This window comes from Amborella trichopoda, chromosome 6, assembly GCF_054954075.1.
Source record: "Amborella trichopoda isolate Santa Cruz 75 chromosome 6, AtrichopodaSantaCruz75HAP2 v2.0, whole genome shotgun sequence".
Lineage (NCBI taxonomy): Eukaryota > Viridiplantae > Streptophyta > Magnoliopsida > Amborellales > Amborellaceae > Amborella > Amborella trichopoda.
Window position 1 is genome coordinate 42,083,049 of NC_142341.1, and position 27,415 is coordinate 42,110,463.

General features: G+C 35.0%; 1 protein-coding gene across 1 annotated transcript; it reads left to right on the top strand.

The window, feature by feature from the left end:
* The first annotated feature begins 651 nt into the window (after positions 1–651).
* LOC18429905 (transcription factor FAMA) lies at positions 652–6,942 on the top strand. Its single transcript, XM_006840077.4, has 4 exons — positions 652–1,139; positions 1,217–1,714; positions 2,354–2,734; positions 5,900–6,942. Exons 1-4 carry the CDS (start codon positions 1,113–1,115, stop codon positions 5,984–5,986), a joined length of 993 nt encoding a protein of 330 aa, XP_006840140.1. The 5' UTR covers positions 652–1,112; the 3' UTR covers positions 5,987–6,942.
* The last annotated feature ends 20,473 nt before the right edge of the window (positions 6,943–27,415 follow it).

The following is a 27,415-nucleotide window of genomic DNA, read 5'->3' on the forward strand; positions in this document are numbered from 1 at the left end:
ATTCAATGGACAGTCTGATCTTGGGAACACCCCTTCGAAGTAGGTCCTAGTTAGTGCCGAGAATGGGTAAGGTTGGATTCGGATCTATTGAGATTCGGATTCAGATCTGAAAAGTATACATGGGATTTAGATTCAGATTCAAACCCAATCGGATGTAGATTATTTGGATTTGGATCCGAATCCAAAAAGTATATATGGGATCTTGATTGGGTTCCAAACCCAATTGGATCCCAAAAACTTTTTATATCTATAAAATAATATATAACAAAAAAGTACTCTTTAAGAAAAAAAAAAAATTTACAATAATAATAATAATCTAATAACTAGGCCAAATCGAGATCTCTACTCAGATCCAATCTGAAATACTATTTGAATCCAAAATTTGGATGTGGATAACACCCATAGGATCCAATCTTAGATCCATATCCAAATCCAGATAGAATCTAAAATTCCTTTTCGAATCCAAACCGGATAAAGTAAGTTGGAGAGGGGCGGTCACTAATCAAGTGGGTGTCATGGGAAAAGTTGGGAGGGGAGGGGAGGGGAGAGGAGAGCGGGGAAATTAAACAAAAGTGAGATAAGGCGACTTGTGAAATGTATTAAGTTAGGAGGCGGAATTTATTTATTACGCCATCAATCTCAAACATTGCCATACCATCCATTCAATATCCCAAAGGCTCCTCAATACTTCTTTCTCTCAATAAAACTATAAACAACCACAAGAACCCACCGTGTTGCTTGATCCTAGAGAGAGAAAGAGGGAGACCCACTTCTCTTGTTCCTAGAGAGAGAAAGACCCACTACTCTTCATCCTAGAGAGAGAAAGAGGGAGACCCACTTTTCTTGTTCCTAGATAGAGAAAGACCCCACTTCTCTTGATCCTAGAGAGAGAAAGAGGGACACCCACTTCTCTTGATCCTAGAGAGAGAAAGAGGGACACCCACTTCTCTTGTTCCTAGAGAGAGAAAGGGAGACCCGCTTCTCTTGCTCCTAGAGAGAAAGAGAAAGTCACTTCTCTTGTTCCCACAACTGCAACCATCCACCTTCATGTAACGATTCATAGGAACAAAGAGCCTCTATTCTCTCTCTCTAACCAAATCCCAAATACTTAGATGGATAAAGACGAAGCAAGCTACTCGGTAAGCAAGAATCTCTCTCTCTCTCTCTTAGAAATGATCACTGAATTCTATCTCTCTCTGAAATTTTGTTTGAACAGGTGATGATGCAAGGAAATTATTCCGGCATCGATAACTCTGGTGCAATTCCAGAGTACTCCATGAATGGTGGTTTGTGCACCTGGGCTTCTCTTGAGAGATTGGGCTTTGGGGAGCATGCAGGCGTCGACAGTGAGATGGGTATAGAATTCCTTAAATTTCCGGTGCTAAGCGAGAGATTCGAGCACGAAGGTGTGATGAATTCTTCGAAAACGATTGAAGAGGAAGAGATAGAAGAAGAAGAGAGAGAAACTGGAAGTCATGGTGCAATTAACAGCAGCAAGAATAGCAGAAATGAGAGTGTTGGTGTGGCTAACAGTGGGGGTGGAGAGATGGAGCAAGGGAAAGGGAGAAGGAAGAGAGGGAGGTCGATGAAGACGAGCGAGGAGGTGGAGAACCAGAGGATGACACACATAGCGGTGGAGAGGAACAGGAGGAAGCAAATGAATGAGCACCTCAGGGTCCTCAGATCTCTCATGCCAGCCTCCTACGTGCAGAGGGTAAGTCGGTTAGAGAGAGAAACTATTATATCTCTCTCGTTTTTGAGAGAGACTATCTCAAAATTATGAGAGAAAAAAACTCTCAAAATTATGAGAGAAAAAACCTATCTTAAATTTAAGTTTTAGAGGGAGAATATCTTCAAGTTTTAGAGAGAGAAACTGTATAAAATTTTAAAGAGAGAAGAAAGCAATTGAAAATTTTAGAGAGAGAAACTATTTCAAAATTTTTAAAGAAATAATTTCAAATTTTAAGTTTTAGAGAGGAAGTGTATTAGAATTTTTTTAGATAGAGAAACTATCTTAAAATTTGTAGAGAGAGGTTATCTCAAATTTTGAGTTTTAGAGAGAGAAACTATATTAAAATTTTAGAGAGAGAAACTGTATCAAATTTTGTTACCAAACAATGGACATGGATATCATTACAAGGAACCCATAAATTTTGTATAGTTTATCCAAACTAGAGATTTAAGGAATCCATGACAAGAATCCTTGATACTAAAAATCCATAAAATAAATTTTTTTGGATTTCAAACATCCAAAAATCTTACTTTCCTCCTATCCAAACGGATTTCTCAGTCATAAAAGAATACCATGAATGGAGATTCATGGTGAACGGTGGATATGGTGTTTGATATGCAGGGTGATCAGGCTTCAATTATAGGAGGAGCCATAGAATTTGTTAGAGAGCTTGAACAACTACTCCAATGCTTAGAGTCTCAAAAGAGGAGGAGGATTCTTGGTGGTGCAGAAGGGCAAGGAGGAGGATTGGTGGTCATGGGAGGAGTGGAAGGGCAACAACAACAAATGGCTGTGGAGGAGGAGGGAGCGGAGCGGCGATCATGCGTGGCCGACATCGAGGTGAGGGTTGCCGGGGGCGATGCCATGATAAAGGTGCTTTCGAGGAGGAGGCCGGGCCAGTTGTTGAGGACCATTGCAGCCCTTGAAGAGATGCCTCTTTCCATACTCCACACCAACATCACCACCATAGACCACACGGTGCTCTACTCCTTTAATGTCAAGGTGTGTGATTCTTTTGCTTACCATCTCCACCCTCTGCAAAAGGACAAAAACACCACAATTTTTTTATACTCATTAACAGTATGCAGAAGCCAACTTCATGCACTACATGCACGCACGTTATAAAAACTATCGTCTTAAAATGTATACAAAATTTATATATAGGCTTTAAGACCTACTCCATCACCACAACCATAGCCACCACCATTATCCTAAGGCTTGTTTTTGTTTGTTTTTCTATCTATCTATATATATATATATATATATATATATATATATATATATATATATATATATTAGGATAGTTTGTGAATCTATCTTCATCTCTAATTATAAAATTTTAATCTCCAAAAATAATTCAAATCAAGTAGATCTATAAATATTTGAAAATATTGAACATAGATAGTCCGGATAATGTATTGGAAGATACACTACTTTTAGGACTTGAATCCTTTTTCCTTTTCATATTCATATATTTCGATGTCGAGATGATTAATTAGAAGGTTTTCAAACGTAAAAATGTTTTTGATAGAGTTTTTAGGCGCACCTTAATTCTACATTTTAAGGTTGCAACCTGAATCCTTCATTGTTTTCCTTTTTTCCCTTATATCTACTTTCTCTCTCTCTCAACTCCTCCTTTCGCTTGTTTTTATCTCTCCTTCTATATATCCCACCTAATGCTCTCTCTCTCAATCGTCTCTCTCTATCTCTCTCTTCACATCTAACAATTCTCTCGTGGATCTCTCTCTTCCCTTTTTTGCATCACTTTTTTTTTAGATTTTTCTTTTATTTATCTAATATCTTTAATTTTCTCCTCTAATCCTCTATCTCGCTTAGATCCCCTTTCCATCTCTCATATCTCTCTCTCCCCTTTATCTCTCGCTCAGATCGTTATCTACCTTTGAAATATCTCTCTATCTCCCTATCCCCTCTCTCTCTCTCCCTCCTTTGCCCTATTGTTCCACCTCCAAAGCCCCTTTCCTCCCTTTTCTATATCTTTTATCTCATTCTCTCTGACCTCTATTGTCTTCTCTATTTCCTATAGTGCCCATGTCCTTCTCTCTCTATTATCTATTTTGTTCTCTCTTTTATTTTCTTAGCTCTCATTTTCTGTTTTCCCTCTCTTTCTTTCACAATTTTTTACTAGCTATTCCTTCTCTTTCTTGATTCCAAGAAAAAGGCATAATCTCCCCCCTCCCACACACACACCTTCCATCCCTTTTCCTGTATGTCTCCTTCCATCCATCTACACCATTTGTTGATGACCTCTTATTGGCTTTTGACCATTTTTCTCTTCCCTCGTCTCCCCTCCCTAAAGTAAGTTAACATCTAAGATTAGATTCTCTCATCTATTTGGGATTCAATAACCTTTCATAGGGTTTTTTCGAGCATTGCGGTTTGCTTCGAGGGCTTCGATGACCCTTGTATCTGGTTACTTAGATTAATGCCTAAGATGGGGTATGGCCCTTCAATGGGCCTTAGTGAGCCCTATTGTGGTTTTTTTTGTTCCCTTTCAAGGGACTGGAATTCTTTTGTGTAGCCAAATACTGTTTCTTTTGGGAGTTGTCAAAATTAGCTTCCTACAACTCCTCTTTCTTTGTTTCCTCTTTTATTCACTTTAGCCATTTTACTTGACGGTCCCTCACTTTTCTTCTTTCTCTCCCACTTCTCATTTAATCAATCTTTTAGATCCTAGTTTTAGCTACTGGTTATGATCCGCCACCCTACTGTACTTTGCCATGCTTTTTTCATTATTTATTTGGCGCCGTTTCAATATAGGTTGTGCGCTACCCTAATCATAGCCATTTATGGGGGCGTTTTTTTGGGAAGTTTGGAGTGGGCAGTAGAGGTTTTGTGGTGGCGTAAGATCTTTCGAGGTTAGGGTTTATGTTGTGTTTAAAAATCGAAGCGGGTCATTTTTGAAAATAGGGAGTATTGTTTATATTCTTGTAGTTCTTCATCTCTTTGCTTACTATTGTATTTATGAAGCTTTGTTCCTTTATGTAATCAGAATTAATAGTTATTATGAAGAAAAACAAAAACTATCCTCTTGATATAAATTTGGTATGATCTTTTCATTTTTTTGAGTGAACATAAATTTGGTATTACTTACTACTTGGATAAGGGGTTAGGACCCAAATCTCCATAATCGTTTGTCATTTTGGACGTAAATCTAAAAAAGTTTGCCATGATTGGTTGGTGAACTTTTGAGTGGAAAATGGAAATTTTGGTGCTCCCTTGGCCCTAGCAGCCATGATGATTTGCATATACTTGAACCAATTCATCAAAACCTACCGAAATTTTGGCCATAACAACCCGCCTCTTTCAACAAATTGTCGTTTTTATTATTTATTTATTTGCCTTGTTGGTTTGTCTCCTTAGTTGTTATACAGGTTAGTGGGTCCATGTCGTTTTTAAACTTTTCTATTTAGTAAATACTGACACTTTCATTTTGTCTGCATTTTGAGTGCTCCTCTCTATTTAAAGGACGCGGTTTCTATGGGGGACCAGCCTGCATATTGTAGAAATGCGGGCTTGGAAATAAATCTATATATTTTAAAGACCCGGTTTCTATTTAGTCAAGCCGGCATATGTAGAAATGTGGGCCTCTTAATAAATTTATTTTTGACATGGATTTTAAGACTTAATTTTAAAGATATAGAATCTCTAACATAGAGATCATGAATATGAAAAATAAAAATAAAAAAATAAAAAATTAGAAATAATAATTCTAGTAAGAAAACATTTGGACCGTTAGTTTCCATTGTTTTTAGATAGAACACCTACTTGCATCCATAAGATGGATGCTTTACGTTTTCTAGACAAGAAATGTGGTCCAACCCGCATGAAACAATTTTTCATATTTTAAGAATAATTTGATACTAAATTTTAGTGAATATATAGTCTTTAACATGGAGATCATAAATATGATTTTTTCGAAAAAAAAAGCTAAAAATAATAAGTACATTAAAAAAACATTTGGCTTGTTCCTTATATAAATGTGCATATTGGATTTTAACCTTATCTTCATTTGGGTTTTCTTCTGTGGCATGGATGAATTTAGATGTCTATTCTTTGAAGTAAGTGGGAGAGTATAGATGAATTAAGATCTATGCCTATTTCATTTTGATGGGATTAACAATCTTTTTATCCTATTTTTCCAAACAGATTATTGGGGATTCCAGATTTACTGCAGAAGACATTGCCAGCTCCGTACAGCAGATTTTCAATTTCATTCATGCCAACACCATTTAACAAAATGAAAATGCTCTACCTCTCTCTCTCTCTCTAAAACCCCTCCCCCATCTCCTCTCTCTCTCTCTCTCTCTCTTTTTCTCATAAAATCATAGAGAGATGGTTTATTGTCTTGGGAGCGGCGAGTGTAAATGGGTTGGATTTGTACGAGACAAGTTCAGGAGTGGGGGACATGAGTTTATACACCATGGATTTTGCAAATGTCAACTCCCATCACTAATGCCATTGACTTGTCAGTCTCTCTTTGTTGCTATTAGGCTATGCCACTCCAAATTTTAGCACGCCCAAGGGGACCCAACCCAACCCAATCTCTCTCTCTCTCTCTCTCTCATAATCTACAACTTCTCATTTTCTCTCTCTTGTCCCTCTCTCTCTTTTAATCTACTTCTCATTTTCTCTCTCTTAATCTACTTCTCATTTTCAGTTTCTTGTCCCTCTCTCTCTCTCTTAATCTACTTCTCATTCTCTCTCTACAACTTCTCATCTCTCTCTCTCTCATAATCTACAACTTCTCATTTTCTCTCTCTTAATCTACTTCTCATTCTCTCTCTACAACTTCTCATCTCTCTCTCATAATCTACTTCTCATTCTCTCTCTACAACTTCTCATCTCTCTCTCTCATAATCTACAACTTCTCATTTTCCCTCTCTTGTTCCTCTGTCTCTCTCTCTTAATCTACAATTTCTCATCTCTCTCTCAACCTCCACTTTCTCATTATCTCTTCAGCTTGCCTCTTATCCCACAACAGAATTTGGGGCTCTAAAAGCTTGGCTTCATATGTTTTACGACTGTTTGTGTATGTGTACCTACTTTGACCAAATACTCTCCCCCTTGTTTGGCCATGGAGGCCCATTCATGCTCTCAAGTCTCAACCAGTTGATGCTTGCAATTGTATTCTGATGTCTTTAGTGCTTTCTCTTGTCTTCATTGAGCTTGACTTTAGTACTATTGCTCCATGCCTCTGTTTTTATGTTTGTGTTTATGCATGTGCGCATGTGGAAATGGTACTCTCATTGTGGCGCTAATGAAAGGTATTGCATTGGCACTTGTGTGACGAGATCTTTCATTCAGGCTAAGAAACAAAAGCCATTTAATGCAGAATTGAAAAAGGTCAACTATAGCTACTCTTGCAAGTCCTTACTTGGGAATTATTCATCGTCCATTTGCTATTTTTACTACCAGGCTAATATGGTCATGGATATGGACTTGGGAATTATTCATGGTCCATTTGCCATTTTCATTACCAAGCTAATATGGTCGTTGATGTACTTAAAAGACTGCAATTTTTTAGGAGGCCACCATTTGACGCTCTAAGCCTATTGAACTTTTTTACCTTCCTTTACTTCATGATGTGGTGCGATTAACTTATTGTAAGGTTGTAAAATAATGTGATGTCATTTTTTCTATTTTTTATTAATAAAAAGAGTAATGATCCTATCAGACCCTCCCACACCCATATGTGTAAGATCCCAAATGATCATCATTAAATTTGGCATAGATCTCTAGAAAAATTATCACATGGGTATGAGACTTGACTTTTCTAGATATCTGTGCTAAATTTAATGGTGATCCTTTGAGGTCTTACACATATAGATGTGGAAGGGTCTTATAGGATCATTATTTTTTTTATTGGTCCATCATAAAAGGCAAGTTTAGATGAGTTTTAAACATTGAAAAGGTAGTGTAATTCTTGTTTAATGGTCCATCCAAACTTGCCTTTATGACAATGCGCATGTTGAGGTATATTTAAACAAAAGTGACATCAATGGCACTACCTTTCCTCCTGAGGTTTCTCAATGTATGCATATATTATTTTGGTAATTTTAATACATTGATTAACATTATCAAGAAAATTAAATGTACAAAGAAAATATTAAAAGATGAAGACAGTTCAGGAAAGTAAAAGTACTACTTGTATGGTTTACAGCAAAGTCTTGCTACATGGATAAAGCAATAACATTGAAACTTTCGGCTATTGCTTAAAATTCAAATACAAGGTGATATATTTATATATATATATATATAGAGAAGGAGCTATCAAAAGGTGGCGTCGATATTTACTAGTAATATAGGTGGAATCTCAGTAATTAGATCTTGAACGAATGGCTGAAAATGTATATTATTTAGGTTATTTTAAATTCTTGAAAATATTTGTTTTCAATTTTTATAAGGTGGCGATGGTGTTAAGTTACTACACCCAAATTTTCATTTTGATTTGATTTGTAAAAAAATTAAAATTCAAATGATGACATGCATTTTCAATCACTCGATCAAGATCTGGGGACTAGGATTCCACCTATATTAGTATTTATTATAGATGTCACCTTTTGGTAGCTTTATATATATATATATATATATATATATATATATATATATATATATATGAAAGATACCACAAAATGCTTATAAGCAAAAATAAACAGTGATTTTGCTTATCTCATCACCGTCCAAAGTTCATTATACGGTCACGATTGTCCGGTATTGTTTTATTTTTTATTTTTTTTTACAAATCTAAATAATTTGAAATTTGGAGCGTATGTTAATAAAAAATAAGCGAATCTACGAAAAATATCAAAAATATATTTTACATGAAATAAATTGACCAAAATACAAAATACCTTCAAAATGTTTTAGGGGTATTTTGGTCAATTGTTTTTTGAAAATTATTTTGTTATATATTTATTAGGTGCGCCTCATGAAGATTTACACATGCTCCAAATTTCAGATCATTCCGATTTATAAAAAATAAATAAAAAATAAAACACTACAGGATAATCGTGACCGTGCGATGAACTTTGGACGGTGATGACGGTAGGCAAAATTACTGTTCATTTTTGCTTGTAGGCATTGGGAAGACTTTTCCATATATATGAAAGATACTACAAAATTCTTATAGGCGAAAATGAACAATGATTTAGCCTACCCTCATCACCGTCCAAAGTTCATTGCACGGTCATGATTGTATAGTAGTGTTTCAATTTTCAATTTTTTTTACAAATAAAAAATATCTGAAATTTGGAAGGTATATTAATTAAAAATAGGTGAATCCACAAAAAATATCAAAAAAAATAGTTTACATGAAATAAATTAATCAAAATACCCCAAAAACATTTCAGGGGTATTTTGGTTATTTTTTTGTGAATTACTTTTTTTTATATTTTTATTAAATGCATCTCATTAATATGTATACACGTTCCACATTTTAGATCATTTCCATTTGTAGAAAAAGAATGAAAAATGAAAACTACAGGACAATCGTGACCGTACGATGAACTTTGGACGGTGATGGGGGTAGGCAAAATAACTATTCATTTTCACCTATAGGCATTGGGAAAACTTTTCCATATATATGGAAGATACTACAAAATACCTATAGACGAAAATGAACAGTGATTTCACCTAAACTCATCACCGTCCAAGGTTCATCGCACGGTCACGATTGTCCGGTAGTGTTTCATTTTTTATTTTTTTTGTACAAATCAAAATAATCTAAAAATTGGAATGTATGTTCATAAAAATAGGAGAATCTACAAAAAATATTAAAAAAATATTTTACATGAAATAAATTGATCAAAATACCCTAAAAAAGTTTTAGTGGTGTTTTGGTCAAAACAATTCAGCGAATTATTATTTTTTATATTTTAATTAGGTGCACCTCACTAAGATGTACACACATTTTGAATTTCAGATCATTTCGATTTGTAAAAAAAACAATGAAAAATGAAACACTACCAGACAATCGTGACCGTGCGATGACCTTTGGACGGTGATTAGGGTAGGCGAAATCACTGTTCATTTTTGCCTATAGGCATTAGAAAAATATTTCCATAGAAGATATTGGAAAATGCCTATAGGTGAAAATGAACAGTGATTTCACCTACCCTCATCACCGTCCAAAGTTCATCACACGGTCATGATTGTCTGGTAGTATTTCATTTTTCATTTTGTTTTTACAAATTGGAATGATCTAAAATTTGGAGTGTACGTTTATAAAAAATAGGCAAATCTACGAAAAATATAAAAAAAACAGTTTACATGAAATAAATTGATCAAAATACCCCCAAAATATTTCAGGGGTATTTTAGTCAATTTGTTTTACGAATTATTTTGTTTATATTTTTATTAGGTACCCATCACTAAGATATATACATGATTGAAATTTTATATTATTTCAATTTGTGAAAAAAATATGAAAAATAAAATACTACTAGACAATCGTGACCGTGCGAACTTTGGACGGTGATGACGGTAGGTAAAATCACTGTTCATTTTCGCCTATAAGCGTTGGGAAGAATTTTCCATATATATATATGGAAGATACTACAAAATTCCTATAGGTGAAAATGAACAGTGATTTCGCCTACCCTCATCACTGCCTCATCACCGTCAAAAGTTCATCGTCGGTCACAATTGTCTAGTAGTGTTTTAGTTTTCATTTTTTTTTTACATATTGGAATGATCTGAAATTTGGAATGTATGTTCATAAAATATAGATAAATCTACGAAAAATATCAAAAAAATTTTTTTACATAAAATAAATTCATCAAAATACGCCCGAAACTTTTTAGGGGTATTTTGGTCAAATTATTTTTCACGAATTATTATTTTTATATTTTTATTAGGGGTGCCTCACTAAGATGTATAAACGCTCCAAATTTTAGAATATTCTGATTTGTTAAAAAATAAAACACTACCGGACAATTGTGACCGTGCTATGAACTTTGGACGGTGATGAGAGTAGGCAAAATAACTGTTCATTTTCACCTATAGGAATTGGGAAGAATTTTTCATATATATATATATATATATATATATATTTGGAAAAATCTTAGGTTAACCCACTAGCTCATATGAACATATGAGCCCAACGGCCCAGATTGAATCTGGGCCAATTTGACAATCACAGAAGTCCGGTAATATTTGAATTTTAATTATTTTTTTACAAATCTAAATCATTTGAAATTTTAGGCGTGTGTTCATAAAAAAATAGAATAATCTTAAAAAAATATCAAAAACATATTTTACCTAAACAAAATTAATCAAAATACCCCCGAAATACTTTGGGTGTATTTTGGTCATTTTTATTTTCACAAATAATTGCTTTTATATTTTTAGTTGGTGTGACTTGATGAGAAGAATACAAACCTAAAATTTCAAGTAATTTGGATTTGTAGAAAATAAAATAAAATTCAAGCACTATCAGACATCCGTGATCGTTAGATCGGCCCATATTCAATCTGGGCCGTTGGACTTATATGTTCGTATGAGCTAGTGGGCTAACCCCAGTTTTTTCCTATACATATATATATATATATATGTATTATTTTTATAAAGTTGAAACCTTAAACATTTAGAGCAAAATGCACCTCCAAACTTTGTCATAAGATGCAATTTTGGTATCGAAAAATCTTAAGATGGCCCAAGAACCTATTTTCATCTTTAATTAAAATTTTTTTGAACTTTAAACATAATTCAAATCAAGTAGATTTATAAACACATGAAAATCTTGAAAATAGATGGTTGAGATAATGTATCGCAATATGTACTCTTTTTGAGACTTAAAATCATTTTTTTTCCTATAGACATATATCTCGATGTCGATACGAACAATTAAACTATTTTTTTGAGGTGTACTTTAATTCTAGAATATAATGTGTCAACCTTATATAAATGTTTTCATATGCAATGGTTCTATAGTAATATAATGAAAAAATCTTCATAAAACATTTTACGGCTATTTCTTTAATCCCAATTTTTAAATATGCATTCTTTTCATTCTAATAAACAATTACAAAAAAATTAATTTGAAAACACATATTAGAAAGTATTTATTTAGCTCAAGTAATATAAGCCATCTATTTTAGTGAGATGCATAAATTTAGGCTTTAGAAGGATGTTTTATTTTCCGTGGCCCAAGTAATCTAATTGTTTCATCAAGAAGATTCTAGTCAAAGTGATCATAGGCCTTCTCCCAATCTAGTTTGATCACTAGACCAGAGGTATTTGACACCATTCTTGAGTGGGTGGATACATAAGTGAACTATCAGAGCACCATCAAGTATCCGCCGGTTTTGAACAAAGGCACTCTGGTTATGGGAGATAACCGAGTTGAGGAGTGAGTAATCCTAGAAGAAAGGACTTTGGAGGAGAGGAGATTTTGTTAGTATGGATGATGACGCTAATGGGCCTACAATCTTCAAGGTCTTTCGCTTCCTCCAGTTTTGGGGTAAGGGAAAAAGGTAGCATTCATTCTTTTATGAATAATGCCACGATCATGAAACTCGGCGAAGAAGGATGTAAGGTCAGGGTGAAAGAGTTCTTAAAATCGCTTAAACAAGGCCATAAGAAAACCATCAAGGCTTGGTGCCATGTTTTGGCCAAGGTCATTAATTGCCGAGAGAATTTCTGTTTATGAGAAAGGCCTTTCGAGCCCATTTGCTTGGGAGGGGGAGATGGACCGAGACGCTACATCACCATGAACGGGGTGGCATAGGAAGGGGCCTTAAGGAGGTTTTGAAAGTAGTCCAAGATGGTTGATTCTATAAGCTGGGGTTGGTCGATGACCACCCCTTGGGAGGAGATGTGGGAGATGGAATTATCTCTCTATCTGTGGTTGGCTATCTATGAAGTCATTTGTGGTACAATCACTCTTATCCATTAGACGTAAATTCGGACAGCATAAAGTGTGTCACATAGTTCGAGAAAATACATTATGGACTTTGTGCCACCCTCAACTGCCTAATTCCACATCTAGCGATGATAATTGTGACATTTTTTTTATCAAAAATAAATGATCTTATTATATAAATCTCCGCATTTTGAAGGTCTTGTCACTTAGGTGCACCTAGAAAAATTACAAAAATAAATAATCTATAAAAAATGAATTTTATACGAATAGGTCATTTATCTTTTGTACATAGATGTCACAATTATTCTCACTTATTAGATGTAAAATTGAAAGGTTTGGAGTATCAAGAAGTCTGAGAATTATTTTTTAGAACTTTGTGTTTATCCAATGACACTCTTACAACCACTCATTTTAAAATTTAAGGGACAAAAAAGATTTTGACCTCCATGTACAAAAGAGAAATGGTCTCTTTGTAGACAATCCCATTAAAAAATAAGAGTATTTTGGTCATTTGTTTGCATTTGGCTTTTTATATTTTTTAAGGGGAGCTGATTGAGGTTGATGGACTTTTAAATTTCGAATGAATACCTGAATTGTCAAAAAGCATTAAAAATAAAAATTTACAAACAATCACGACCATCCATTTTCTTTGACTTGTAACTCTGAGAGGGTGAGGATGCTTGTGCACCCTTCAAGCATCCACATCACATAAACGTACTTCTCCAAAATTCAATAGCATACCTAGCTGTTTGGCATTCTATTACATTTTGATATCACCATCATTCAATGCTTATTCCAACATTTTGATACGCATGTCATATAATATGAAACATATTTTGATCCATATGATCGAACATTTTAATCAGCATCAAACTAATTGATGGACAATGGGGGACTGGGACGCTCCAAAATGAAATGACTCGGATGGTACGTCCTACCTTCTCTCTCCACCTCCATCCATCAATTGGATTGAATGGTGATGATAGTCATTATCATGGTTTCTTTATGATCGTATGGATCAATGTACCTTCCCTTTCCCACAACACTCTTTCTCTTATCACAGTGCTCGTTGTGATCCGACAATATGCGTAAGTCTCCCAAGCACATGGATTTATTATTTTCATGAGTTTCGTTGCACTTTGTTATGAAATCTAATTTCCCCAGATTCTGAAATAAATGATTAGAGTCTCAAAATGGATTTGTTTATAAAAAATCAATAAGATTTTTGCTATTTGTGCCAATAATCACAAAATAGCATCTTTGGGATTGTTTTGTAGAATACAAGATTGATTTCGAAATCAATCTTCCCGGGAATGATAGAAAGTTTTTAACTTCTTAGAAAACCAATAGGAATGGAGTATTTGCATCTGCAGTCGATGCCTATGTACTCATCCCCCTGGGGGGCAGAAAAGGCAATCAAGTAAAGGCTATAGCATCATTTTCTACCACAATCCGCGACTCTAATAATCAATTTTCACTGACAATGAAAATGAAGTTCTTACTTTCTCAAGTGCAGAAATACTAGACAACCTCCTGCTGCTGTTGTTCTCTAGCTCTGCGAGCACAGTCAGTGAATGCATTGACAACATCAACATACTTGAGAGGATTATCCTTCGAGTGTTCCTTGTAACACTGCAGGCACGCATCCTTCTCCCTCATGCATGGCACTGGCTTTTGGTACAGAACCTTGAACTCCTTGTCTCTCACTCTCTCTCATAACTTCACAAAAGCATTAATCTCTTCCTCATTCACAGCAAAAGTGGAGGGAGTTTCAAGGGGAGGTTGCTTCAGTGGTAAAGGTAAGAATGGGGGCATCATTTTGATTGTGGAGTCCTCATGATGATGGATAACATTGGGGGCCTGCTGTGGCAGAGGAAGAGGTCTTTTCTTTGATTTGTTTCGGGTGGAGGGCTTCTTCTTCTTGACTTCATCTTCGATGGTGAGCCTGTTGATCAGATTGGAGCGGATCTAGATACCCAATGACTCACTCATGCCTGCAAGCAACCTACATGATCATAATCAAAAGCTAATATTCAAGCTTGAAGGGTATCTCATACTAACTTAACAATCAAACAGCCACTAATTGGCACACTAGTGGTCCCCCTCTTTTGACTAAAGCATCAACCACAATGAATCAAACATCCACACAACCATTACAACAACATAGACATGCAAAGAATAGTTATGTTACCCTTGCAGACCTGTACACCTTGGGATATAATTATGTTGTTTCTTTAAGGCAATAGAATTGACATATTACCAGATGTTCCTCATGAATTAAATCAGAAGAAAGAGTTAATTTTTTTTCCTCTTTATTTTTATTTGGTGAGATTGGTTTTTTAACCCCTTTATTTTTATTTGGTAAAACTGCTGACGAGTGAGGGAACTCTCCACTTGTCAAACATATTATAATCCGATGATGAATTTATTTGAGAAAAGAAAAAAGGAACAAGAACCTTAGATATTATCTAATAGAAGAAGCCCTTTATCCAGAATTTCTCAAATAAAATTATGGAATATCAAGGGATTGTGACCTAGACTTAGATGGGCTGGCCATATATAACGTAGAACTAATACAACAACGATTAAGAAGGATGATTTGGCTCAAATAGAAGGCTCTAATAGGTCAAGGTTAAGGCCCAAAAATACATGGATGGAAGTAGTGAGAAGAGATATCATGACTTATGCTCTAATAGAGAGTATAGCCATTGATAGAGCAGAATGACAGAATATGATTCATGTCGCCGATCCTAAATAGTTGGAATAAGGCTCAGACGATGAAGATGAAGGGGTCAGGAGTTCAAGCATGTTGTGAGGAGAGTGGTCTAAAATTCTTAGATCATTTCCCATTATGTTGCAAGAAGGCAAAAGCTGAGACAATTGTCTGTGATTTTGAGACATTTTTTAGTTAATTGTTGGTTAAATGGGAGTATATTCCATATCATGGGGTATTTTGGTAGTATGTGGTTTCGTAAACCTGGTTAGAGAAGATATTGTAGCTGGAGAACTCTCACTTTTGTTGAGATTCTGAAATTTAAATGATAGATGTTGTTGGGTTGGAATCCCATGTTAGTGTATGGATGAAACCAAAGATCTTGAGAGGAGAGAACTGAAGTGGGGCAAGTTGGTGCCAGGAATAGGCATGAGTAGCCTTGAGTCTTTGGTGGTGATTCAAATGTGGCTCAATTCTGCTTTGAAAGAAGAATTGCACAGCCCCTCCACTCCCTCTACGCAACCCCTTACAATTGGGGTCGGCACAAGCTTCTACTCACCAATCCAGTGCTCAGATCGACTCTTTTTATTCGTCCGCACCTGCTACCTCGACACATTTTCCTCGCCTATCTCCTTAGGCTCCAGCACTGCTTCAAAGATGGACTCCGCTCAAGGCAACATCAACCGAGTCCTTTGACTGGTTGGCTTCAAATTTGATGAGCCTAAAGAAGATGTTGAATCTTTCTTTAATTTCAACTTGCAGTCCAGATTCAAAGTAAGTCCCAAACTTTCTCAAGAGCTCGCAAAGTTATATTATAGCAATAACTACGACCACCATTCCAGAGCTATCCCTAGTACTCCTCCATCCTCTAGAGCATCCGCCCTCACATGCTCTGCCAAATATCACCACTTTACTTCTAGATTATGAAAATCTTGTTTTGAAATATCTGTGACTCGGCTCCATGCTAAAAACCAATGCAGTTAGAGCGCTTTGCTCCAAACACGCACAAGGCATCTTGGCTCTGGTGGAAACTAAACACTCTTCCCCATCCCTCTTATAAGCCTAACAGGTATGGGGGAGAAGACCTTGCCAATGGGTGGTCGTAGATGTTGTTGGAGCTTCATGCGGTATCTGGGTTATCTAGGACCCTTCTGTCTTTTCCCTGTCTAATTCTATATTAGCGGAGTTCTCCATCACTGTGTCATTGCATAGGATTTTTTATGCCTTTCCCTATAAATTCACGATTGTTTACGGCCCCAACTTTGACTTTGTCCTGCCTATGGCAAGAAATTGACGTTGCAGCTGCGTGTGACCCCACGAGAAGGTGCCCTTGGAGGTGAATTCAACGTCACCCGATGGTCATATGAGAGAAACAACTCTTCTAGAATATCTCCGACCATGCTCCTATTTGCTGACTTCATCACCTGGCAGGAGGTTATTAATATCCCTATCCAAGGGCCAGCGTTCACCTAGCCTAATCATTCCCATGCCTCCTCCTCTTACTCCAAACTTGGTATATTCCTTTGTAGCCTTGATTGAGATTTTTCATTCCCTGATACCCACTCCTCAGCTCTTCCCAAAACAACTTCTGACCACAAACCCCTCCTTTCCACTTCTCCCATTCTTGGGGGTCGTAGACCGTTCAACTTTGAACTCGCATGGCTGGAAGAACCAGGCCTCCTATCCTTTCTCCCTTCTTGGTGGTCTTTTTGTTCCACCCAAAGGTGGGTGGGCTTCAAATTATAGAAAAAACTCACCTTCTTCAACACGCCCTCAAAGCTTGGAGTGTGACCCTCCCCGACAATTTTCAAACTCAAAAAGCTTCTTCTGTCCTTGATCCAAAACTTCGACTTCCTTGAGGAGCTTAGCCCTCTCTCGCACAATGAAATCCTCCTCTGTTCTCAAGCCAAATCTAATTATTCCTGCACCCTCCAAAAGGAAGAAATATTTTGGGCCCAGCATTCCAAAGGAAAATGACTAAAATGCGAAGATCTCAACACTACCTTCTTTCATAGGATCGCCAACTGCACACGGAGAGATAATTTCATCTCCCATATCTCCTCCCAAGGGGTGGGCATCGACCAATCCTGGCTTATAGAATCAACCATCTTGGACTACTTTTAGAACCTCCTGAAAGCCCCTTCCTACCCCACCCCATCATGGCTGACCTATTTTTCTGGTCCATCTCCCCCTCCCAAGCAAATTGGCTCGAAAGGCCTTTCTTGAAAACATAATTTTTTTTTACAATTAATGACCTTGGCCAAGACAAAGCACCGGGACCTGATGGTTTTCTTGTGGCATTGTTTAAAATTTTTTGGGACTTTTTTCGCCCCAACCTTACATCTTTCTTCGCCGATTTTCATGATCGTAGCATTATTCATAAAGAAATGAACACCACTTTTCTTGTCCGAAAATGGAGGGCAGAGAAAACCTCAAAGATTTTAGGCCTATTAGAGTCATCATCCATACTTACAAAATCCTCTTCAAAATCCTTTCTTCTAGGCTAAAATCGGTCCTCGACTTAGTTATCTCCCACAACTAGAGTGCCTTTGTTCAAAACCAACAGATACTTGATGGTGGTTTGATGGCCCACGAATGTATTCACTCAATAATGACGTAAAAACCCCTCATCTAGTGATCAAACTAGATTGGGAGAAGGCCTATGATCATATTGACTGGAATCTTCTTGATGGAACCAAGTTATTTTTTTTCCCATGGCCCAAGTAATCTTGCTCACAGCTACAGTGTAAGCCCATTGGCCCAGATTGAATCTGGGCCGATCTAATATTCACGATTGCATTTTATATTTAAATTTATTTATTTTTCTATAAATTTAAATCACTTGAAATTTAGAGTGTCTATTATTTAAAAATATGAGAATCTAATAAAAATATAAAAAAAAATCGTAAAAAAATAATTGACCAAAACCCTAAAAAGTTTCAAGGGTATTTTGATCAATTTATTTATGTGAATTATTTTTTTAATATTTTTATTAGATGCACCTTGATGAGAAAAATAGAGCCCTCAAATTTCATATGATTTGAATTGGTAGAAAAACTATTAAAATTATATTACGAAATAAGGTAGTGACTGTCAGATTGGCCCATATTCAATCTGGACCATTGGGCTTACACTATTTTATCAGACCATGGGCTAACAAGATATTTTCCTATATATATAGGGAAAAGCTTATGTTAGCCAACTCGCGTACCCTTTTCCTAAACGCCAACGGTCTGGATCAGCTTGACATTCGATGGACGGTCTTCAAAGAATTTGCATAACGTGGCCTTTTTCAGTCAAAATAAATAATTTTATAATGTACTCTGACTTTCGTACACTGAGTACTGACTCAAAATCAGATATCTCTCTGTCTCTTGAACGACCTCTCTCTTCCTCTTTTCAGTACCCAAAATCAGATATCTCTCTCTCCTGAACGACCTCTCTCTCTTCCTCTTTTCTCTCTCGTTTCATTTACCCAAAAAAAGGGCTTTTCTCCCTCTCTCTCTCTCTATTCCAATAGAGAAGAAGTTATGTTCCTACCTCTTCCACTTCCTTGTGCCAAGCTGCTCCTCCCTGTGCGAAAAGAAGGGCTTTTATCTCTTCCTCTTCCTCTTCCTTGTTCCCAGTATCTCCCCCTTAGTATTCCCTTTTCCAACTTCCCGCTTTTTTTTTTTTCTTTTTTCAATTTTCCGTCGGGTTTTTAATTTTCCGACGAGTTAGGGAATATCTGATTTTTATTTATCTTCTTGTTCATGATTAGGCGGAGGGATGGCGGTTGTTGCAACTTGGCTGAGGCCTCTGGTCTGATTTTGGTTAGTACTTTGAGCTCAGTCAAGCTTTTTCGGCTACTGTTCGTTCATTTTTCAGACTGCATCTCGTTTTCTGGCTATCATATGTTTATTTTTCAAGATTATAGTATTGTTTTAATGTGCGTATTTAGTTTATTTATGCAAATATTGTCAATCATCCTATTGATTTTTTGTAAGAATTTGATGTTATTATTGTTGATTTTCTGGTGATTAGCACAGTTTTATAGTTGTGATTCATTTTTTTAATATAATTGTTTTGTTCTTGATTGATTAGGGATTATGTTCTGTCTACGGCGGGGATTTTCTCTGAAACAGTTGTACATAATTGATTTCGCAGTCAAAATTGGCGCTTCGTGTTACTAGAGATTGTGGTTCAATTTTAGCAGCTATTTTCATTTTTATCTTACTTTCCCACTGCGGAGTTCAATCTCCGTTACTTTCAAAGTACTTTATATATTTGTACAGATCCTCTATCTCTCTCTATGACAATGTTTTGTAGGCATGGTTTCACATATCTACCTCTCTACCACGAAAATTTTTAGGGCATGATTTTTTCTCTTTTGTATAATCGATTTGGGGGGAGTTTGGACGTGGTTTCACCAATTTTCCTCTATCTCTCTCTATCTCAAACATATACTCGTTGAAATTCTTAGAAATTACAATATCTGAGTTCTCAATTTCCATCATCGATTTGGGTGGAATCCACCAAGATTTTTTTTCTCTTTACCTCTGATGATTTTTAGGGCATATTTGTACAGATCCTCTATCTCTCTCTATCTCAATATTTTTTGGGCATGGTTTCACATATCTACCTCTCTACCTCTAAAAGTTTTTGGGCATGATTTTATATTTGCATCGGAACAAAATTTGTCGGTTGAGGTTTTGCCATTATATAAATGGGTTGGTCTGTTAAAGTGGCTCTCAATTTCTGAAGCCTGGGCTTTGTAGTTGATGATATTTGTTTCCTTCATGAGAGTGAATTATAGGAGGAGTGAGGCCATAACAAAGCTACTTATTATACCTATTATATACCTATTATGGAGAAGGTTGTGTTATATTTTGCATACACATTGCCGAGCTCATTGAGTGTATCAATGACTTTGTAGTACTCGACAATGATCGATGTGTGTGAATTAGACGAGTTTTTTTTGGACTAACTAGAACATGATTATGACCATTAACAGCGCTAGTCACTTTCCACTTGCCGTATTCTTGACAACTTATGCACATCCTGAATTTGCACCCACACCTTAATTCAGGGTAAACCTTTCCACTTTTATTAGGTCTATCTTGTTTAACCCCTTCCTTCAAGTACACATAAAGCCTATCGATCCGTTTACCCTCCTTGTTATGAGTAGTCCCCCTACGAATATCAAAACCTTTGGTCAATGCATAAGACATATAGAACTCATATGCATCGTCCACTGATCCAAACAGCATTCCTATATATGGTTCTTCTATTTCTTGGCTTATCTTTGGTGAGCCACATGTTACCCTAGCGAGACAGAAAGGTAAGATATAAAGCACTCCCTGAGGAGATACCGAGCCATTTATAGAAAGTAAAGCATTAGTTGCTAGTCAGATTACGACAAGGGAGAGATAGTTAGTGTTCTTTCTTAGTCGTAAGATGCTGGCTACATGTGGGCATATAATAAGTATATAATAGGTATAACAAGTAGCTTTGTTATGGCCTCACTCCTCTTATAATTCACTCTCATGAAGGAAACAAATATCATCAACTACAAAGCCCAGGCTTCAGAAGTTGAGAGCTACTTTAATAGACCAACCCATTTATATAATGGCAAAACCTCATCCCACAAATTTTGTTCCGATGCAAATATAAAATCAGGCCTTAAAACTTTTTGAGGTAGAGAGGTAGATATATGAATCCATGCCCAAAAAACATTGAGATAGAGAGAGATAGAGGATCTATACAAATATGCCTTAAAAATTATCAGAGGTAAAGAGAGAAAAAAAATCTTAGTGGATTCTACCCAAATCGATGATAGAAATTGAGAACTCAGAGATTGTAATTTCTAAGAATTTCATCAAGTATATGTTTGAGATAGAAAGATATTGAGGAAAATTGGTGAAACCATGCCCAAACTCCCCCCAAATCGATTTTACAAAAGAGAAAAAAATCATGCCCTAAAAATTTTCGAGGTAGATAGGTAGATATGTGAAACCATGCCCAAAAAACATTGTCATAGAGAGAGATAGAGGATCTGTACAAATATATAAACTATTAACTTTGAACGTAACGGAGATTGAACCCTTTGATAAATGAAGTGGAAAAGTAAGATAAAAATGGAAATACCTGCTAAAATTGAACCACAATATCTGGTAACACGAAGTGATTTTGACAGTGAAATCAACTCTGTAAAACTATTTTAGAGAAAATCCCCGCCGTAGATAGAACATAAACCCTAATCAATCAAGAACAAAACAATTATATTAAAAAAAACAAATCACAACTATAAAACTACGCTAATGGCCAGAAAATCAACAATAATAACATCAAATTCTTAAAAAAAATGAACAGGATGATGGAAAATATTCGCATAAATAAACTAAATACACACATTAAAACAGTACTATTATCTTAAAAAATAAACATATGATAGCCACAAAACGAGATGCAGTCTGAAAAATGAACGAACAGTAGCCGGAAAAGCTTGACCGAGCTCAAAATACTAACCAAAATCAGACAAGAGGCCTCAGCCAAGTTGCAATAACCGCCACCCCTCCGCCTGATCAAGAACAATAAAATAAATAAAAATCAGATACTCCTTAACTCGTCGAAAAATTAAAAGCTGGCAAAAAACTGAAAAAAAAAAAAAAAAAAAAAAAAAAAAAAAAAAAAAAAAAAAACGGGAAGTTGGAAAAGGGAATATTAGGGAGGAGAGACTTGGCACAAAGAAAAAATAAAAAACGGAAAGTTGGAAAAGGGAATACCAGGGAGGAGAGACTTGGCACAAAGAAGAGGAAGAGAGAAAAGCTCTTCTTTTCGCATAGGGAGGAGCAGCTTGGTACAGGGAAGTGGAAGAGGCAAGAACATAACTTCTTCTCTGTTGGAAGAGAAAGAGAGAGAAAAGCCCTTTTTTTGGGTAAATAAAGCGAGAGAGAATAGAGGAAGAGAGAGAGGTCGTTTAGGAGAGAGAGAGAGAGAGATCTGATTTTAAGTCAGTACTCAGTGTACAAAAGTCAGAGTACATTATAAAATTATTTATTTTGAATGGAAAAGGCCGCGTTACGTAAATTCTATGAAGACCGTCCATCGAACATCAAGCTGATCCAGACCGTTGGCATTTGGGAAAGGGGTGCGCGAGTTGGCTAGCATAAGTTTTTTCCATATATATATATATATATATATGATGTTAGCCTACTAGCTGATTGCTACAATGTCAGCGCAACGCCTCAGATTGAATTTGGACCGATCTAACGGTCACGACTTCATTTTGTAGTATAATTTTAAATGGGTTTTTACAAGTATAGATCATATAAAATTTTAGGTGTATTTTTATCAATTTAGTTTTTGCAAGGTTTGGATAGCATGTGGTATTCAAGAAATTGCTCATAGGTTTGGATATAAGTTGGGATAAATTTTTAGATTTACTATGTAAATAAATATGATGATAATAATATGATAAAATATGATGTGAACATTTCGATGGTACAATAGGTACATGTACAAATATTGAGTGATTTGTGTTCCCTCTTGTATATGCTATTTCTATTGAAAATCATATATAGACTTTTTTAGAAAATAAAAACTTAATTTTTATCCTAATAGTATTATTGGAAGTGGATTTCCAAATATTAGATCTCATAAATGGTTATCGGTTTTTGATAGAGTAATTGTATAGCATGTTCTTAAAAGCATGCTATACAAATTTCAAAAAACAAAAACCAATAGCATTAATTACTATGTAATGTGGCAAAAGTACCAAGAATTGCTTTGGAATTTTTGCAAAATGGCCGATATTTTTAAAGAAAAACACAATTGAATCTTTTATCTATTTAATGAAGGAAAAAGTTTATATAAGGTGTCAGCCTTATACTATAGAATTAAGGTATACCTAAAAACCCAGTAAAACATTTTGCTCCGAGGCTAGAAAACTGCCCAATTGATCATCTTGACAGAGGATGTATAGCTAAAGAAAAAAAAAAAAAAATTAAACATGAGAGTAGTGCATCTTGTAACGTATCACCTAGACAATCAATTTTTAAGATTTTCAAGTGTTCATAGATCTGCTTCGTCTAAAATTTTAAACTTCATAGTTAGGGATAAACATAGTTTTTCATACTATCACATGAACTTTCGGTTTTCCTACTGGATCTATCAACACAGTTTATTGGTGTGCCTTACTTTGATTTTTAAGGCTAGCACCTTGTACGAACCTCAACCTTCAATAAAAAAAAATCTCTACTTAAAAAGGAGTAATCTAATAAAAAATAATATGTACCTTAGAATGGAACATCACGTTTAATTTAAAATTTTCATTTGAAACATTTCCTAACTCTGGTTTAAAAAGCTAGAAATATATACAAAAGCTGAATTTCGTTGAAATATAATATTTAAATAAATTTTTTTTTGCGAGTATAGTTTTAAAAATTCAAAATTTAAAAATCTAGTTATAAATATAAATGTGTTTAAATTTTATAATCATAACCTATAATTTATAATGCAAAATACCTATTTTTAGAATTCTAACTCATAATTATAATGCAAAATAGGTATAATACAAAATACCTATAATTTATAATGCAAAACAGGTAGAAATATACTTATAAAGTATATTTATATTAAATTTTCTAAATCATAAAGAGAGTTAGGATAATCATTCATAGTTTGTATTATCTACCAAGCACTTAAGATTATTAAATTTGTAGTTACACTTGGAATCACGGGTAATAGATTAGAAAGTGAGTGACCAAAGGACTGTCATCAATAAAATGCTCTCTGAATTCCAATAAATCGTATGTATTTATAATATCAACTTACTAATCAAATTATAAAACATTAATTTTCAAGTTTAAAAAAAAATTATTTTTTATTCACAATATACATATAATTAAACCTTGAATCTAACATAGTTCAAATTTTTTATAATTTTTATGTATTAATTAAAAATGGTCAAAATCATTCCAAAATCATAAACTTTATTCCTTAAAATTAAAATGGGACATTAATCTTATTCTACTTTTGAAAACTAAATACACTTTGGAAATTTAGTATTAATAAAACTTCTAATTTCACCTTGAGTAAAAAAGTCTTCATTTTATAAATTTAATTAAACTATAAAATTAAAATTTTATTTTTTAAAAAAAATTGTTATTTATGGAAACGTATTTTATTTAAATAATGTTATTAATATTATTACTTATGAATGAATGTTTTCCCTAAATTTTATTATAAAAAAATTGGATATTATATTAAGACATACTTAAGGGTAGGACATGTGGCATTTATTTTGACGAGATATCTAATGAAAATGAGTTAGGATAAGTAGCTTACTTTAAGTTACTTTAGGTGATACAATAGAAGATCAGGCAAATTACATTCCCATTAGAAAAAGAGATATGAGATAAGATAATATTACAACTTTTTTTTTAAAAAAAAACGGCCACTTTTGGATTTGAGGATGTTATTTGTTGTACGCACATATACAATGACATTTTATTATTATTTTCTATTTGCATGGGATCAGTTGGTCTTAAAATTACTCTTAAATTAGTTTTCTTTATTTGAAGTTATTATTATTCAAATTAAATCATATTAATTTTTTATTTTAATTAAAATGGTCATAATTAATTGAAGTTATATCTTTTTACACATATATTCCTATTGAACATGCAGAAATCAAGTTTCACTTAAAAAATTTAACATGTTTGCTTTGATAAAAATCCTAATTTACAACCTAGGTTAAAAAATAATTCTCATATTTATAAATATTATGAAATTATAAACTTAAAGATACTCCCATCAATAAAATATCCAGCCATAAAACTTAATTGCCAATTAAATAATGCCATGGGCTAATAGGTACAGCATTAGTCAATGGTTCAGATTGAATCTGAGCCAATATTACGATTACGACCTCATTTTGTGTTTGAATTTTCATTTTTTTTTCTACAAATTCAAATCATTTGAAAATTGGAGCGCATATTCTTCAAAATTAGAAGAATCTAATAAAAATATAAAAAAATAATTTGAAAAATATAAAAATGATCAAAATACCTCTGAAATATTTCAAGGGTATTTTGGTCAATTTATATTTTTCGAATTTGTTTTTATATTTTTATTAGGTGCGACTCGATGAGAAGAATGAACGCCTAATATTTCAAATGATTTGGATTTGTAGAAAAAAAATGAAAAATTCAAATACAAAATGAGTTTGTAACCATCAAATCAGCCTAGATTGAATCTGGGCCATCAGCTGACACTATAGCAGTCAACGGCTGACAGAATCCACTCCCATATATATATATATATATATATATATATATATATATAGGACAAGTCTTTCTAACGTCTATAGGCGAAAATGAACAGTGATTTCACCTACCTCCATCACCATCCAAAGTTCATCGCACGGTCACCATTGTTTGGTAGTGTTTTATTTATTATTTTACTTTTTTACAAATCAGAATGACCTGAAATTTGGAGCATGTGTACTTCTTAGTGAGGCACACCTAATAAAAACTGAAACAATCTAAGTTCAAACCCTAGTTCACTTATAAGCTTCCTAAAATGACGTGACGTGGGACCTCTTAAACTTTCCTATTTAGGCCTAAAACCCCTTTAAACATTCCAAAACATGACCTCAACCTGATATAATTGACTTAAGCCCACCTAAAACCTACCCAATTTGGCCTAACCTCAGCTTAGAGACCCTCAACTTAAGTTAAACTCTAAACCCTACCTTGATCCACTAAAAACCCCAATTTTGACCCTATGTTTAATCCACTTAAACCCCCCTTCAAAGCCACTTACCCAATAATACGCGCCTAAACGCTCACTCCAACGTTCCGAAAATGCTCCAACATACACAATAGGATAGGTGGAGTGAAACTATCAAGGTGTGGGGTACACCGATTTCTGTATAACCCTTTAAAGCTAGCGACTAAGTGTTTTTTTGTTGGTGATCAACGGCCTAGATTGAGCCACCACTTGCCGGAGGCATTATTTAAGAAATTTGCTTATAAATAAGGCCTTCAGCCTCAGTTTTGGGAGAGGAAGACTTAGTGAATTGAGGTGGAATCCTGCTGCATTTGGGACTGGATCCTAACCCGAGAAACCTGTAAGGACCAAAACCCCAATTCCTACTCTCATAGACCCCGAATCCCGCTTAGGAATCTAGTAGACCCAACCTAGGTGCACCCATGAGCTACCATTAAAGTTGTACCACCTTTAGAGACCTACCCTAAGGCCCATTTGTAGTCCCTATACCTAGGTCCTTTCTATCAAAACTACATTTAGTTGATGGCATCATCCTGTTCCAGGAGACTCTAGAGAATGAGAGAAGTCCTTGCATCAACCTCAAATCTGAACCAGGCCACCAAGGGCATATGGACCCCGCTTAAGTTGAGCCCCCTTTTTCTCGTCTATTTCATTCTCTTGCATGCTTAATGTAATCATTTTTTTCTTTTAGTTTCTTTCATTTTTAATTCAAATTTTAGTTTTTTTTCTAAAAATATCTTTTAAATCTCTCCCCCTTGTACTCTGAAACCCCTTTTTTTAGGCATTTTTTTGGCAGATTTTTAGTTTTTTTGCCTTCGCACATTGCCGGTGATTCGTAAGAGAGTGGTCCTACTGCTAGTCTCTCTTGTGGGACGGGACCCCAAATGTATCTCTGAGCGACATTGTTTACGTTCGAGGTCAAGGCGAGCGGTCGAAGCACTGTTAGCCTCAAAACTGGGCATAAAGAGGAAGATACATTCAGTAAGAGCATACAATATTTGGGAAAACAAAACTCAAGCAATTATGTGAAAACATTGTAAGCTCTAGTTCCATTGCCCGTGCATCATATATTCTCTCTCTGTGCATTTAATTACATGGCTGAAAGAAGCTAATAATAAAGGAAAAAAATTATATAAGTTGTCAATCTTAGAATATAAAGAAAAAGTGCGCCTAAAAAATTCACCCTAACTTATTCCAATGCCCAAAAACTCTAGAATTGAGCATCTCGACCTCTAGATGTATGTATATGAAAAAACAATGATTTTCAGCTTTAAATATAGTGCATCTTCTAACACATTATCTACAGCGGCGTATT